Source organism: Urocampus carinirostris, chromosome 16, assembly GCF_059441175.1.
Source record: "Urocampus carinirostris isolate Australia breed hairy pipefish chromosome 16, RoL_Ucar_1.0, whole genome shotgun sequence".
Lineage (NCBI taxonomy): Eukaryota > Metazoa > Chordata > Actinopteri > Syngnathiformes > Syngnathidae > Urocampus > Urocampus carinirostris.
The window spans coordinates 7,846,764-7,861,496 of record NC_142364.1 but is presented as its reverse complement, the minus strand read 5'-3'; the positions used below and the strand labels follow the sequence as shown (position 1 = coordinate 7,861,496).

General features: G+C 41.8%; 1 protein-coding gene across 4 annotated transcripts in view; it reads left to right on the top strand.

The window, feature by feature from the left end:
* The window catches only part of pdlim5b (PDZ and LIM domain 5b), a 170,803-nt gene that overhangs the window by 64,519 nt on the left and 91,551 nt on the right, over nt 1–14,733 (top strand). For 3 of the 4 annotated variants that reach the window (XR_015852992.1, XM_088355341.1, XM_088355339.1), the window contains exons 8-10: nt 40–197; nt 10,273–10,429; nt 12,841–13,021. Coding sequence is in view for 3 of the 4 variants with exons in the window: in XM_088355341.1 (XP_088211467.1) it covers nt 40–197; nt 10,273–10,429; nt 12,841–13,021 (496 nt within the window). In the remaining variant the exon portion in view is untranslated. The remainder of the gene's footprint in view (nt 1–39; nt 198–10,272; nt 10,430–12,840; nt 13,022–14,733) is intronic. The other variant, XM_088355340.1, reaches the window with a different exon arrangement.

Below are 14,733 nucleotides of genomic sequence, written 5' to 3'. Positions count from 1 at the left end.
TTCCAACAGCTTCTTCATTCCCACTCTTTCTTTTCTCAGCGTGGATAAAAGATCTTCCAGTGTGCACACTCTGCCCGCAGCCCAAACATACTCCAAAGTTACTTCTCCTCGGAACGGCAACGCCACGTCGGTTCCCTCCGCACTCAAAATCCCTGCGGCCCAGAACAAGCCCTCTCACCAGCCTGGAGGTCCGTCAGGTACTGCATTATTTCCTAAAACTATTATATAGCCAATGCACATTTTGTTTACATTAGAAAAACCTAATTTGGGAAAAGGCGAATACATCTCTAGATCATGGAAGGATGATAGGTTGTCGTCTCGTCTCAAAAAAACAAAACAAGAAACAATTTTATAATTGGGGGCAGCACGGCAGCGCAGTGGTTAGCGCTTGTGCGGCACAGTTCATGTCATGGGAACCTGTCATGGGTTCAAATCCAGCTCCAGACTTCCTGTGCGGAGTTTGTATGTTCTCCCCGTGCTTGCGTGGGTTTCCTCCGGGCACTCCGGTTTCCTCCCACATTCCAAAGACATGCATTTCAGGTGAATTGGCCGGTCTAAATTGTCCCTAGGTGTGAATGAGCGAATGAGTTGTCTGTCCCTGTGTGCCCTGCGATTGGCTGGCAACCAGTTCAGGGTGTCCCCTGCCCACTGCCCGGAGATGGCTGGGATGGGCTCCATCCCCCCCGCAACCCTAATGAGGATAAGCCGTACGGCTAATGAGATGAGATGGGAGATGAATTTTATAATTGTTCGGAATGTGGTTTTTGTTGTTTTGGGGGCCGTTTTTCAGTCTTTTTATTATTATTATTATTATTATTATTTATGGGTTGTTTCGCTCTCTTTTTTTAACAGTTTTTGGGTTGTTTTTCAGTCGGTTTTTGTTTAGTTTATTTGGTCATTTCTTGTTTATTTTCATACTTTTGAGCAGGGTTGGGTAGGGTTACTTTAACTGGATTACTTTCAATTACCTTTGGATTACTCCAATACCAAATATGCTAATAAAAGACAAAAGAAACTAAATGTGAAATAAATTACTAAATTTTGTGCAGGCTCGGGGAGTAACGGAATACATGGAACGGCAAAAATGATGTCGGCAAGCTGTTTGGATTTATTTTCATTTTGTTTCTGTCGCATTTTATGGTAGTTTTGCCGGAGATCAAAGAGATCAAAGCCAGGAGAGAAAGCTTACCACGTGTTGTGAGTCATCATTTTATTCATATTTAGTTTCTTTTGTCTTTTATTAGCATATTTGGTATTGGAGTCATCCAAAAGTAATTGAAAGTAATCCAGTTAAAGTAACCCTACCCAACCCTGGTGTTTGGAATGTGGTTTTGGATTTTTGGGAACTGTTTTTCAGTCTTTTATTATTATTTTGGGGTTGTTTTGTTCTTTTTTTTTTTTAAATGTATTTTTGATAGCTTTTGGGTTGTTTTTCAGTCGATTTTCGTTTTTAGGGTTTTTTGGGTCATTTTCTTTGGTTGTTTTTCAATCAATTTTGCTTTTAGTTTATTGGGTAATATGTGTTTATTTTCATACTTTTGAGTTATATGTATGTTACTATTTTTCAGTACTTTTTTTACTATTCAATTCTGTTTCAAAATTTTTTTCACACTTTCCGCTAGCTTTTGTATTTTATCAATACTTCCAATTATTAGATTTCATCTCATCTCATCTCATTGGCTGCACCACTTATCCTCAGTAGGGTCGCGGGGGTGATGGAGCCCATCCCAGCAATCATCAGGCAGTGGGCAGGGGACACCCTGAACTGGTTGCCAGCCAATCGCAGGGCATACTTCCGAGTACATTTTTAGTTATTTTTAATACTTTTCGGTACATTCTTCACAGTTTTACTTTTTTCTTTTTTCGGGTCGGTTATTTTTTTCGTTGATTTTCATTTTAAGGTTTGTTTTTTGACCATTTTTCAGTTGTTTTGAGGTCATTGTTTGGGTGGTTTTTAGGGTTATTTCTCAAACGGCAAGGAGAAGGCAAGAGAAGCCACGTTAACCCTGGTCATATCCCTCCAAAAAAAAGGAAAATAAAAAAGGGAAAAAGTAGCAAAACACACAAAAAAATTAACATTGCCCAACCCAAAAGCCCAAACAAGTTTAGCACCTTGGCACCCAAGTCGGTCATGCTTTCGTCCCTCCAGATGAAACGGGACACAAGAAAGCGGCCATGTCACTCGGGTCAGGGTGACACAACACACACTTCTGTTCAACAGCAGGGCCCGAAAGCTTTCACTGGTTTACCCCTGCCGCATCATATGGGTGCCCTGCCCATCCCTTAGAACACGTCTAAACATCCCACTATCCTTTTACAACACCTCTCCACTCGTTCCTATCACCAACAAGAGCTCTAGCTTCCACTATAACCCATGTTTTGAAAGTAAAAAGTTAAGAAAATGTTAATACAGTTAGTTGAACTGAATACGAACGTTTGTTTTTTTTCTAGTCAGTAACTATAAGTGGTTTCCTCAGTTTATATCTACAGTTTTATTGTTATTTTATGTATTTGTTCCTTGATGTATTTAGTTTCCGATTGATTTTAGTAGAAATGTTTTTAAAAAAAAAATCATCTTATTGTATGCTAAAAAATAAAAGTATTTGGGGTCATTTGGATGCTTTTATCAGCGCTTTTCTTGTGAAAAACCTGAGCCTCACCCAGAGTCTGTTTCCTGCGGATCCCAGCTGAATTGAGTTTGAGACCTGCTCTAGATGTAAACAAAATCAATTGTAGTTGGTCTTTCTCTCCCAAAGAGGGCGCTTTGGTACCTCAGAAGGGCTCATCTGTGACATTCAAACCAGGTTTAATTCCCTCCTCCAAGCCAGTTAAAGATTAAAGGCTCTATAAAAACTCTGAGGTGTTCCGGTAATGAGCTCAGATTATTGGCTTTCCTTCAGATCCCTTTTAGTTAAATAGATTGTGAAATTAAGAAAAAGGTTGTTTATTCAGGGCCGCTCTCACTCAGATTTCGACTTGTTGGAAAGCTTCAGCCGGGGACGGCTGAGGGACTCATTTTCTTTCGGTTTTACTCAACTTTGTCAGCAAGCGTGTTCAATTTGTCACACTCAGCGTAACGTGATGAACACTTTTTTGTGTTACTCATTTACTTAAGATTTATGAGTGCATGAATGAGGTGAATGTTTATGACCTTTACCACAAGTTTAATATGAAATCTGTTGAGGGTTAGGTAACCAGTAGTGGAAAAAATGAGTACCGTATTTTCCGCACTATAAGGCGCACCTAAAAGCCTTTATTTTTTTCAAAAGCTGACCATGCCCCTTATAATACAGTGCACCTTATATATAATAATAATAATAATAATTTCCTTTGTATTGTCATTCTTTGTAACAATGTACACAGAACGAAATGTCGATACACCTGACCCGTTGTAGCGAGCCGATGCAGCCGCAGCCAACTGAGGGCGCCGCCATTTTACCAATTAGGTATGACTCGGCCGAGGTGCGAACCAGCGACCTCCCAGTCTCAAAGCGGGCACACTACCATCTAGGCTACTGAGCTGGTATATATGGATCAATATTAAGTCGCAAAGTCTTGCAACTAATGCAGCAGCCGCCGACTCGATTTTCCCCCGAAGGCCAAGTCGTCCGGGGTGTATGCTGGGATTTATTTACCGGCGTTTCATTGGCTAACCAATGTGTCAATCACCATTTGAATCGATCACTATTGGCTAAAGTTATTCGGAGGTAAAGGGGGCGGATCCTTTTTATCATTTACAGGCTGGCATAGGCTCAAGCGGCAAAACAAAGCCTGCAATTGGCCGAAAAAGATGAATGTGAATAGCACGGTGGGTTGACGGCATAGAGAAAACAGTATTTTACCATTCTGTACTGTATTTGTAAATATTTTACTCTCCTGGATTTACTACACTCACGGATATAAGAGGACCATGGTTGCACATTATTATTGAACACAACGACTTTGGTGAGCTACTCCGGCTATATATTTTCCCAGTATCTTGTTTCTGACTGAACTCGATGTTTGTGTGATAAGCGGTGCAGATAATGGATGGAATGGAGTGTCTATTTTTAAATTAAACTCAATTCCAAGTGTTTATTGTCATATGCACAGTAAAGTTGCGAGCGAAAAAGAAAATAGAAACTAAGGAATGGTTGGCATTTCTTGAATCCCAAGACTTTAACCTTTCGAATGATATTTGGAACGATGCATTTGAGTGACATCGTACGAACACCGCATCTGCACGTGTCTATGACACATATTTGCTTCTTTGCAAGCTTTCAGAATGTTAAGGGGGTAATAAGTTGGACTGAACTATCTGACTGTTTTGTCCACGTTCCCATTGTAGCGCCTTATAATCCGGTGCGTCTTATGTATGTCAAATATAGGACCAAAAACCATTTTTTCGGGGTGCACCCTATAAACAGGTGCGCCTCATAGTGCGGAAAATACGGTACATTTAATGTTCGCTGAGTGAAATATTTATATACGTGTGCACCTGCGTCTTTACATTCATCCATATCAGTTGGTGGCAGCAGATAACTATAGATTTGCTCTTATGTACGAATTACCTGCATGTGAGGTAGTACAGGTAAATATATTTAATTCCTACTTTTGAATGAAGAAGCTTTATAAGATTGCAGAGCGGAAATAATAAATAATAGATAGATAGATACTTTATTCATCCCCGTAGGGAAATTCACACTTCCAGCAGTACCCTTGTGTTGAAAAAAAAATAAATGAAAAAAAATAAAGAATACAAAAATACCCAATAGAACGTTTTGCTATAGCGTATTTAAATAGTGCTATGGAAAATACACACTGTAATAAAATATATATATCATATATATAAGGGCAGCACGGCGGCGCAGTGGTAAGCACATGTGCGGCACAGTTCATGCCCTCGGAACCTCCTGCGTGGGTTCAAATCCAGCTCCAGACTTCCTGTGCGGAGTTTGTATGTTCTCCCCGTGCTTGCGTGGGTTTCCTCCGGGCACTCCGGTTTCCTCCCACATTCCCAAAAAACATGCATTTCAGGTGAATTGGCCGGTCCAAATTGTCCCTTGGTGTGAATGAGCGAGTGAGTTGTCTGTCCCTGTGTGCCCTGCGATTGGCTGGCAACCAGTTCAGGGTGTCCCCTGCCCACTGCCCGATGATTGCTGGGATGGGCTCCAGCACCCCCGCGACCCTACTGAGGATAAGCGGTGCAGCTAATGAGATTATGTAGGGCATATATATATATATATATATATATATATATATATATATATATATATATAGGGGCAGCACTGCGGCACAGTTCTAAGGTCTTGGGAACCTCCTGTGTGGGTTCAAATCCAGCTACCGAACTTACTGTGCGGAGTTTGTACGTTCTCCCCGTGCTTGCGTGGGTTTCCTCCGGGCACTCCGGTTTCCTCCCACATTCTAAAGACATCATATCAGGTGGATTGGCCGGTCCAAATTGTCCCTAGGTGTGAATGTCTGAATTGTCTGTCCCTGTGTGCCCTGCGATTGGCTGGCAACCAGTCCAGGGTGGTCCCTGCCCACTGCCCGATGATTGCTGGGATGGGCTCCAGCACCCCCACGACCCTACTGAGGATAAGCGGTGTAGCTAATGAGATGAGATACATATATAAATATATTACTGGGACTTAGAATACCGATAAAACATCTCTTTATCGTTATGAAGATAGTTAAAGATAATGTTTTTGTTTTAATATTCAATCAATCTAAGTTCTTTGGCCTTGGTGTAGGTTGTCTTTTACTCTAAGCTACTGATTGGAAATCAAAAGTAGTTCACAGTCTTGACTCCAGATGAGTTGCGGGCCGAATAGCTAATGGCAGAGGCTAAAACTTCAAAAGGTGTTTGGGAATAAGCCTAATAATCCCGTTAAAAACTTGAAGCCGTCATCAAACTAAGATACTTTTGAGTGGAGCAGACAAAGACGCGAACCCCCGCTGCGATCGGTTTTTGTTGTCGTCTCACGCTGACTCCTCGTTCCTTATCTCGCCCACGCAGCCCGACTGCAATGACAGCATCGCTTTATTGCCAACCCACCATCCCCCTTTTGCTCTTTACTCTCTCAGCACTGCAACTTTGTCGTAGATAAGAAAACCCCTCGGCGGGAGCTAATTTCCCCCCGGCGGCGCACATTGGGCACGGAGATTCTATTCAAAGTCACCGTGACACTTTTATCTGACTGATACTTCAATCGTGATATACTTTGATAGCTGGTTAGCGAACACGGGCGATGAAGTAGTTATCAGATTTTGTACACATAAAAATAAGTTTGTTTTGTTTTATGGAAAAAAAATCGATTATAACGGGTTTGGTATCAAGCCTCTGGGAATGATTTCAGTATGATAAATCACCAGCGTACTTTACTGAACTTTTGACATTTGGTTTCTGAAACGCTTTTGTAACTAGAGATAATATTTTTATGTTCAGGTACTTCGTAACCTGAAACTTTCATATGAAGAGGCATTCATAAGTAAAAAGTACCACGGTAACGGTAAATAATATAAATGGTAAATGGTTTGCATTTATATAGCGCTTTTCAAGTCAATGAAGCCCTCCCAAAGCGCTTTTCAATGTGCTTCACACTTACCCATTCACACACACACTCACACACCTGCTTATTGGGGGCATTAGGGATTCGGTGTCTTGCCCATAATGTCCAAATCAAAATATAATTACTCAGTTTAATATAAACAATCAGAAATATAAAAGGCAAGTCAAATTCGTCACACATGAATTGTGTTTGCCTGTGTATTTTCTGTACAGCCCTTTGAGTCTTCTCGTGATTAAGGGCTATACAAATAAACATGACTTGACTTAAAATGAAATGGCAGTATTGGCTTTGATCAGATCTTTGTCCACACGTCGAGGCAGCCCCCACTTTATTTTTCCAACAATTAAATGTGTGTAGGCCACCCCGCGCAGCAAGAAGGCAGACTGAAGCAATGTGGTGAGACTCGTTAGGCATAGACAAATGGGCAACAGACCTTCAAGAAAGATTTTTTTCTTTTTAAAAAAAGATGACAAATTACCATTGTCATTTTCTGGTCAGAGAGGGGTGATATTTCATGCAGGCCTGAGGGAATGCAATCGCCATGGTGACTGAAATCATGCGATCTCTTCACTGGACAAATCCAGCACTGAAATGTTTAGTGTTTTTGCACTAGAATATTATTTTAGTGCCATTGTATCTATGGAAAGCATTGTTTAGATTTTATATCACAAATACAAATAAAAAGCATGCTGTTTTCTCATATTTTTTCATGAACTTTAGCAATGTTCAATTGTTGTTTACTAAAAAATGCTAAAAGCTCAAAACGTACCTCTTTTCTAATAGAAGATGATGGTTCAAGCATTCTTCTAATATGTAATCTACTTATACAGTATAGCTCCTGAACTATATTTCCTGTGGGCCTTTAAAACTGAGTCAAAATTGCTAAAACATCTGGCATTGAATGAGTTCAAATCATTTTTTGACCTCCAGCGTTATTCATTAATATTATGTTTTTTTCTGTATTCTATAGCATATGAATGACATCTGAGCCCTTTAGTGTTACCTGTGGTGTTCCGCAGGGTTCAGTACTTGGTCCCCTTCTTTTCAGCAATTACATGCTTCCATGAGGTGATATTATTCGCAAGTATAATATCAGTTTCCATTGCTACGCAGATGACACTCCACTATATCTTCAGATGGAGGAATCTGCCACATTAAACTCGGGAAATGTGGAGGCCTGCCTCACTGAGATAAAAGAATGGACGTCACTCAACTTCTTGCGCCTTATCTATGAAAGGACCGTAATGTTAGTTATCGGGGCCGTGACTTGTTCTCAAAAACTGCTCTGAACATTGACAAATGTAAGATCACCCAGAGTGACTCAGTGAAAAATGTAGGTGTCATATTTCACCCCGATCTGTCCTTTCAAACACACGTTAAGAATATTACTAGAACAGCTTTCTTCCATCTTCGTAACATTGTTAAAATTAATCCTATGCTGTCTCAGTCGAATGTGGAGATTATAATTCATACGTTTGTCTTGATTACTGTAATGCACTACTCTCCGGTCTCCCAAAGTCCAAAATCAAGAGCCTTCAGCTGGTACAAAATGCTGCAGCGAGGCTTTAAACCAAGACAAGAAAGTCCGATCACATGACCCCGAATTTAGCTAACCTGCATTGGCTCCCAGTTAGCTTAAGATGTGATTTTAAGGTTCTATTGATAGTATACCAAATCATGCATGGACTTGCGCTCTCATATCTTTCAGATTTAATTTCCTCTATGTTCCGGTCCAGAGCCTTCGCTCTGAAAACATGACTTGACTTGATTTTAATAACTGATATTATATGTTGACAATATCTATTATTTAAAATAGAATAGAATAGAATAGAATAGAATTTACTTTTATTGTCATTCTTTGTAACAATGCACACAGAACGAAATGTCGATCCACCTGACCCGTACAGTTAAACTGTAGCGAGCCGATGCAGCCGCAGCCAAACAGGGCGCAGCCATTTTAGTCATTAGGTGACCAAACCCCCCAATTCCAACCCTTAATGCTGAGCACCAAGCAGGGAGGCAATGAGAACCAATGTTGTAAGTCTTAGGTATGACTCGGCCAAGGCTTGAACCAGCGACCTCCCAGTTTCAGAGCGGGCGCCCTACCATCTAGGCTACCGAGCTGTATTTGTTATTACAAAATCCGTTGCAGCCTGGTCATCCTGGAAGCGGGATTACCTCATGTGCGGTTTCTTCATTTTCCTCATGAGGTTTTTGAGTTTTTCCTTGCCCTCGTGTAGGTTTGAGAACAGGGGATGGTGTCATAATAGTCCGTGGTTTGCATCAATCTGTGGTCTGTGCAGCCCTTTGAGACTCCTTCTGATTAATGGCCAAACAAATAAACATGACTTGACTTGAGGTTTTTGAGTTTTTCCTTGCCCTCATGTAGGTTTTGGATCAGGGGACTGTGTCATAATAGTCTGTGGTTTGCAATAGTCTGTGGTCTATGCAGCCCTTTGAAACTCTTTGTGATTAAGGGCTATACAAATAAACATGACTTGACTTCTTATTAATATTGACCGAAGTTTTACACCCTGCTCTCCCAGAAAGAAGCAAAGGAAGCCTTTGTTATTTCACTCCTCATGTTTGCTCAAAACGCTTCTTGTCAGCAGCAGGTCTCCAGCTCTTTTTCTTGCAAGGGCAGGAAAACAGCCGCTTCCATCCTGGAAATGTTTTCACTCGAGGAAAGAGGAGAGGGAACTCCGCTCATCCCTAGCTTTTGTTTCGACCCGAGAGCTGGGACGTTATTTTCGCAGGTGTCCGTTCCGACCCCGGGAATATTTTTTAGCCTCGGCGGGGAGAAAACGGATCTCCTATCTGCGCTGGGCGGGGTTGCTCTGCAAAGTCCAGATGTGTTATGAATCATTCAAGACAAAAACGGAAGATTCGTACACAATTCATTTTCTGACAGCTAACCCAAACTCGATCTACAGTGGAACCTCGGTTCTCGACCATAATCCGTCCCAGAACCCTGTTCGAAAACCGATTTGTTCGATCACGGAAAATCGTTTTTCCCATTAAAAGTAATGTAGAATCGTTTTAATCCGTTCCAACACCCTGAATGTTTACCTTGAATGTTTAACGTAAACATAAAGCTAACCCAGGCTAATCGTACGTTCGCGTTATCGTAATCTTCCGTACGAAAGATGACGCTAACATGAACGTGTAAAAATAAAAAAATCAGGTCGTTTACAATTCATTTAGCACCCGGGTCTCCACAACACGTGGTGAGCGGTTCATTGGAAAGGGGGCTCCGTTCCAATACCCTGAATGTTGGGCTCCGTTCCAACACCCTGAATTTTTACCTTGAATGTTTAACGTAAACATAAAGCCAACCCAGGCTAATCGTACGTTCGCGTTATCGTAATCTTCCGTACGAAAGATTACGCTAACATGAACTTGTGAAAATAAAAAAAAGGATAAAGAAAATAATTATGAATAGGATTTCTTACCTTTGTGGTGGTCAGCAGAAGGCGCAGGCAAGATCAGACACTCGCACACCTCCTTCATATTTTGCTATTATTTCTTTCTTAAATGCAATAGTTGTACGCACTACTTTTCTTTTTTCACCTGTATCGATTTTTTGACCAGACAGCGAAGCAAGAATTTCTCTAAATTTTTGGTCGGGCTCCGATTTGTTCGCACTGAGAGGCGTTCGAAAACCGAGGTTGCACTGTATTACCTTTAAGGATGTCCTAACATTTTTTGTTTTTGCTAATAGGATTCCGCAGGCCTTCGTTTGGCAACATAACCAAAGCCCCGGACCGGCCCATCCCGCAGCCGCACCCCCAAGATCTCAACTCGGTGGTGCAGCGAGCCGAGCACATCCCGGCTGGAACGCGCACCCCCATGTGCAACAAGTGCAATACCGTCATCAGGTAATTGCGCATGGCACTTATGGTACATGGTCTTTACAATGCGCTTCACGTTTAACCATTCACACACACTCACACACCAGTAGCGGCCGTGCAGCCATGTAAGGCGCCAACCTGCTTACTGGGGGCATCAGGGATTCAGTGTCTTACCCAAGGACACTTCGACATATAACACAGAGGAGCCGGTAATCGAACCTGCGATCCCTTTATCCCAAGATGAGCGCTCTACCTATAGAACATATGACTGTTTGACTGTTGATATTTAGGGCAGATTTGACATTACTTTGTTTATCAGGCGATCGCTTTTACCGATTACTTTTCAACCTTTTTCTCCATACCCAACTATTCATGATTAAAAGGAATTGCTATATTATATATGATATATATTCATATATAACCTGAATTTTTTGGGGTTGTGCGTTAGATAGATAGATAGATAGATAGATACCTTATTCATCCCAGTAGGGAAATTGAAAAACACTGATCTATTCATAATGGTTGGTGTAAAGTGTAAAGAAGAGGCGAACTGTTTCTTTTTAAATGAAAGGGGAATAAGAAAGCTTGATGCGGTTGATAAAATGGTCAGAAAGCTTTTTTTCGGCCACTTTTTAACCACGGAGGAGGAAGTCGCCTAACTCTTGAAACGCATCTTCCAAAAGTAAGTTAAACTCAACTTTTTTTATCTTTATAGAGCATATTATTTTATGAAATGTTGATTTTTCAGTTTCAAAACATACATTACAAACCTTAAATATACAAAATATAGCACGGAAGCAACTTACGGACAAATTCAACTTCAACAATCAGCGTCTGTACACCAAAAAGCGTTTTCTGGGCACCAAAATAATTCTTGTCTTCTTTTATGCCCAAAATTAGTTTTGTCTTCTACAGCATGGAAAACTAGTGTCATCTTCTTCTACTCAGAAAATTAGCAGTGCAGCATTTTTTCAATTACCGTATTTTCCGCACTATAAGGCACACCTAAAAGCCTTTGTTTTTTTCGAAAGCTGACCATACGCCTTATAATACGGTGCGCCTTATATATGGATCAATATTGAGTCACAAGGTCTCGCAACTAAGGCAAGTAGCCGCCGACTAGATTTTCCCCCGTAGGCGAAGAAGTCCACGGTGTATGCTGGGATTTATATACCGGCGTTTCATTTCCTAACCAATGTGTCAATCATCATTTGAATCCATCACTATTGGCTAAAGTTATTCCGAGGTAAAGGAGGCGGGTCCTTTTTAGCATTTACAGGCTCACATAGGCTAAAGCGGGGCAAAACAAAGCCTGCGATTGGCCCAAAAATCACAAGTTAGGTTGTTCTACGGCCTGGAGAAAATATTTTGTACTAGTCTGTATTTGTAACAGGAGTTATGGGGGTAAACAGACAGCTAGCTACAAGCAACGTCATCCATGCAGATACTTCTCAGCGGAGTTTTTCTTTTATTTGTCGGCTTTGTTGCGCGTTTTGGAGTGTGTCAATATTTTACATGGTTGGATTTACTACACTCACGGATGTAAGAGGACCATGGTTGCGTATTATTATTGAACGTGATGGCTGCAAGACGACTTTGGTGAGCTACCCCGGCTTTATATTTTTCCAGTATCTTGTTTCAGACTGATCTTAATGTTTCCGTGATGAGTCTATTTTTCAAATCAATTGAATTCAAAGTGTTGATTATCATATGCACAGTAAAGAACCACGTTTCCCTGCAAAATGAAATTCTTACTTTGCTGTCCACACAGTTGCCAGCGAAAAATAAAATAGAAATTAAGAAATGGTTGGCATTTCTTGAATCCCAAGAGTTTAATCTTCCTAATGATATTTGTACGTGCGTGTCTAAGACCTGTATTTGCTTCTTTTGCGAGCCGTCGGAATGTTAAGGGGTTAATAAGTTTGACTGACTTGCTTTGTTTACTTTCCCACTGTAGCGCCTTATAGGCCGGTGCGCCTTATGTATGGAAAATATAGGACAACAAATATTTTTGGGGGGGGTGGTATAACCAGGTGCGCCTTATAGTTGTGAAAATACGGTATTTACCAGAAAGTCTCATATCATCTCATCTCATTAGCCGTACCGCTTATCCTCATTAGGGTCGCGGGGGGGCTGGAGCCCATCCCAGCCATCACCGGGCAGTGGGCAGGGGACACCCTGAACTGGTTGCCAGCCAATTGCAGGGCACACGGGGACAGACAACTGACTCGCTCATTCACACCTAGGGACAATTTGGACCGGTATGTTTACAAAAATAAATGTTCATCATCTCAGGAGATCATGAAGACCATGATATATAATAAACAATCAAGAATTCAGGATAGGAACCTACAAACAACTGAAAAAAATCTAGGTTTACTATTTTAAGGTTTTGCGACTTCCAGTTTTGTGGCTAATGTTTCCTGGTTTTCTAACAGGGGCCCCTTCCTAGTGGCCATGGGCATGTCCTGGCACCCCGAAGAATTCAACTGCGCCCACTGCCACTCTTCCCTAGCCGACCGCGGCTTCGTGGAGGAGAAAGGCCAGGTTTACTGCGAGTACTGCTTCGAGCAGTATTTCGCTCCCACTTGTGCCCTCTGCCAGCAGAAGATCCTGGGGGTGAGCTTGTGTATTGAATTGTCTTTATTCTACAGTTGAACCTGGGTTCTCGACCATAATCGGTTCCAGAACCCTGTTCGAAAACCGATTTGTTCGATCACCGAAATCGTTTTTCCCATTAAAAATGATGTAAATCGTTTTAATCCGTTCCAACACCCTGAATGTTTACCTTGAATGTTTAACGTCAACATAAAGCTAACCCGGGCTAATCGTACGTTCGCGTTATCATAATCTTCCGTACGAAAGATGACGCTAACATGAACGTGTGAAAATAAAAAAATCAGGTCGTTTACGAGTCATTTAGCACCCGGGTCTCCACAACAAGTGGTGAGCGGTTCATTAGAAAGGGGGCTCCGTTCCAACACCCTGAAAGTTGGGCTCCGTTCCAACACCCACATAAAGCTAACCAAGGCTAATCGTACGTCAGCGTTATCGTAGTCTTCCGTACGAAAGATTACGCTTACATGAACGTGTACAAAAAAAAGGATAAAGAAAAAAATTATAGATAGGATTTCTTACCTTTGTGGTGGTCAGCAGAAGGCGCAGGTGGACCCCCGTTGCTTGCTTATAGCACTCACTCCCTTAGCCACATCACTAGTTTTCACAGCCTCCTTATTCTTTAGTATCGTACTGATCGTAGATTTAGCCATGCTGTATTCCCTAGCAAGATCAGACACTCGCACACCTCCTTCATATTTTGCAATTATTTCTTTCGTAAATGCAATAGTTGTACGCACTACTTTTCTTTTTTCACCTGTAGCAACTCTGCTGCTTGCACTGACTTTCTTCAGAAACATAATTAGGGGCTAAAACACCCGTACGCCGCTCAGCATCGCACCCTAGCGTACACACTCATGCATTACCGGCGATTTTTTGACCCAACAGCGAAGCAAGAATTTCTCAAAAGTTTTGGTCCGACTCCGATTTGTTCGAACTGAGAGGCGTTCGAAAACCGAGGTTCCACTGTATCTAACAACTTTGTATTCAACTGCACAACACCGGTCATTTATAAAAACAACCGAGAGGAGCGGAACAAAAATGGCACCGAAAAGAAAATCAGATTCTGTAGATTACAAGCCGTAAATAGTGAAATGCAATCGAAAAGTGTCAGGAACCGGAACAGGATCAGGACCCAAACGCGTGACGTTCTCACACAAGCCTTTTATTTTACGGGAAATGAGGAGTCATGGGGTATTCTAATCAATCAAACGTACCAAGTAAATGTTGATTGGGTTATTTTAAATATATTTTAAGGGTGAAGCACATTGTAAAGCGCTTTCGGAGGACTTAATGAATGCAGCCCATTTACCTCATCTCATCTCATTAGCTGCACCACTTATCCTCATTAGGGTCGCGGGGGTGCTGGAGCCCATCCCAGCAATCATCGGGCAGTGGGCAGGGGACACCCTGAACTGGTTGCCAGCCAATCGCAGGGCACACGGGGACAGACAACTCACTCGCTCAGTCACACCTCGGGACAATTTGGACCAGCCGATCCACCTGAAATGCATGTTTTTGGAATGTGGGAGGAAACCGGAGTGCCCGTAGGAAACCCACGCAAGCACGGGGAGAACATACAAACTCCGCACAGGAAGTCTGGAGCTGGATTTGAACCCACACTGAAGGTTCCCAAGACCTTAGAACTGTGCCACTGCTAACCACTGCGCCGCCGTGCTGCCCAAGCCCATTTACCATTTATATTAAAATATAAA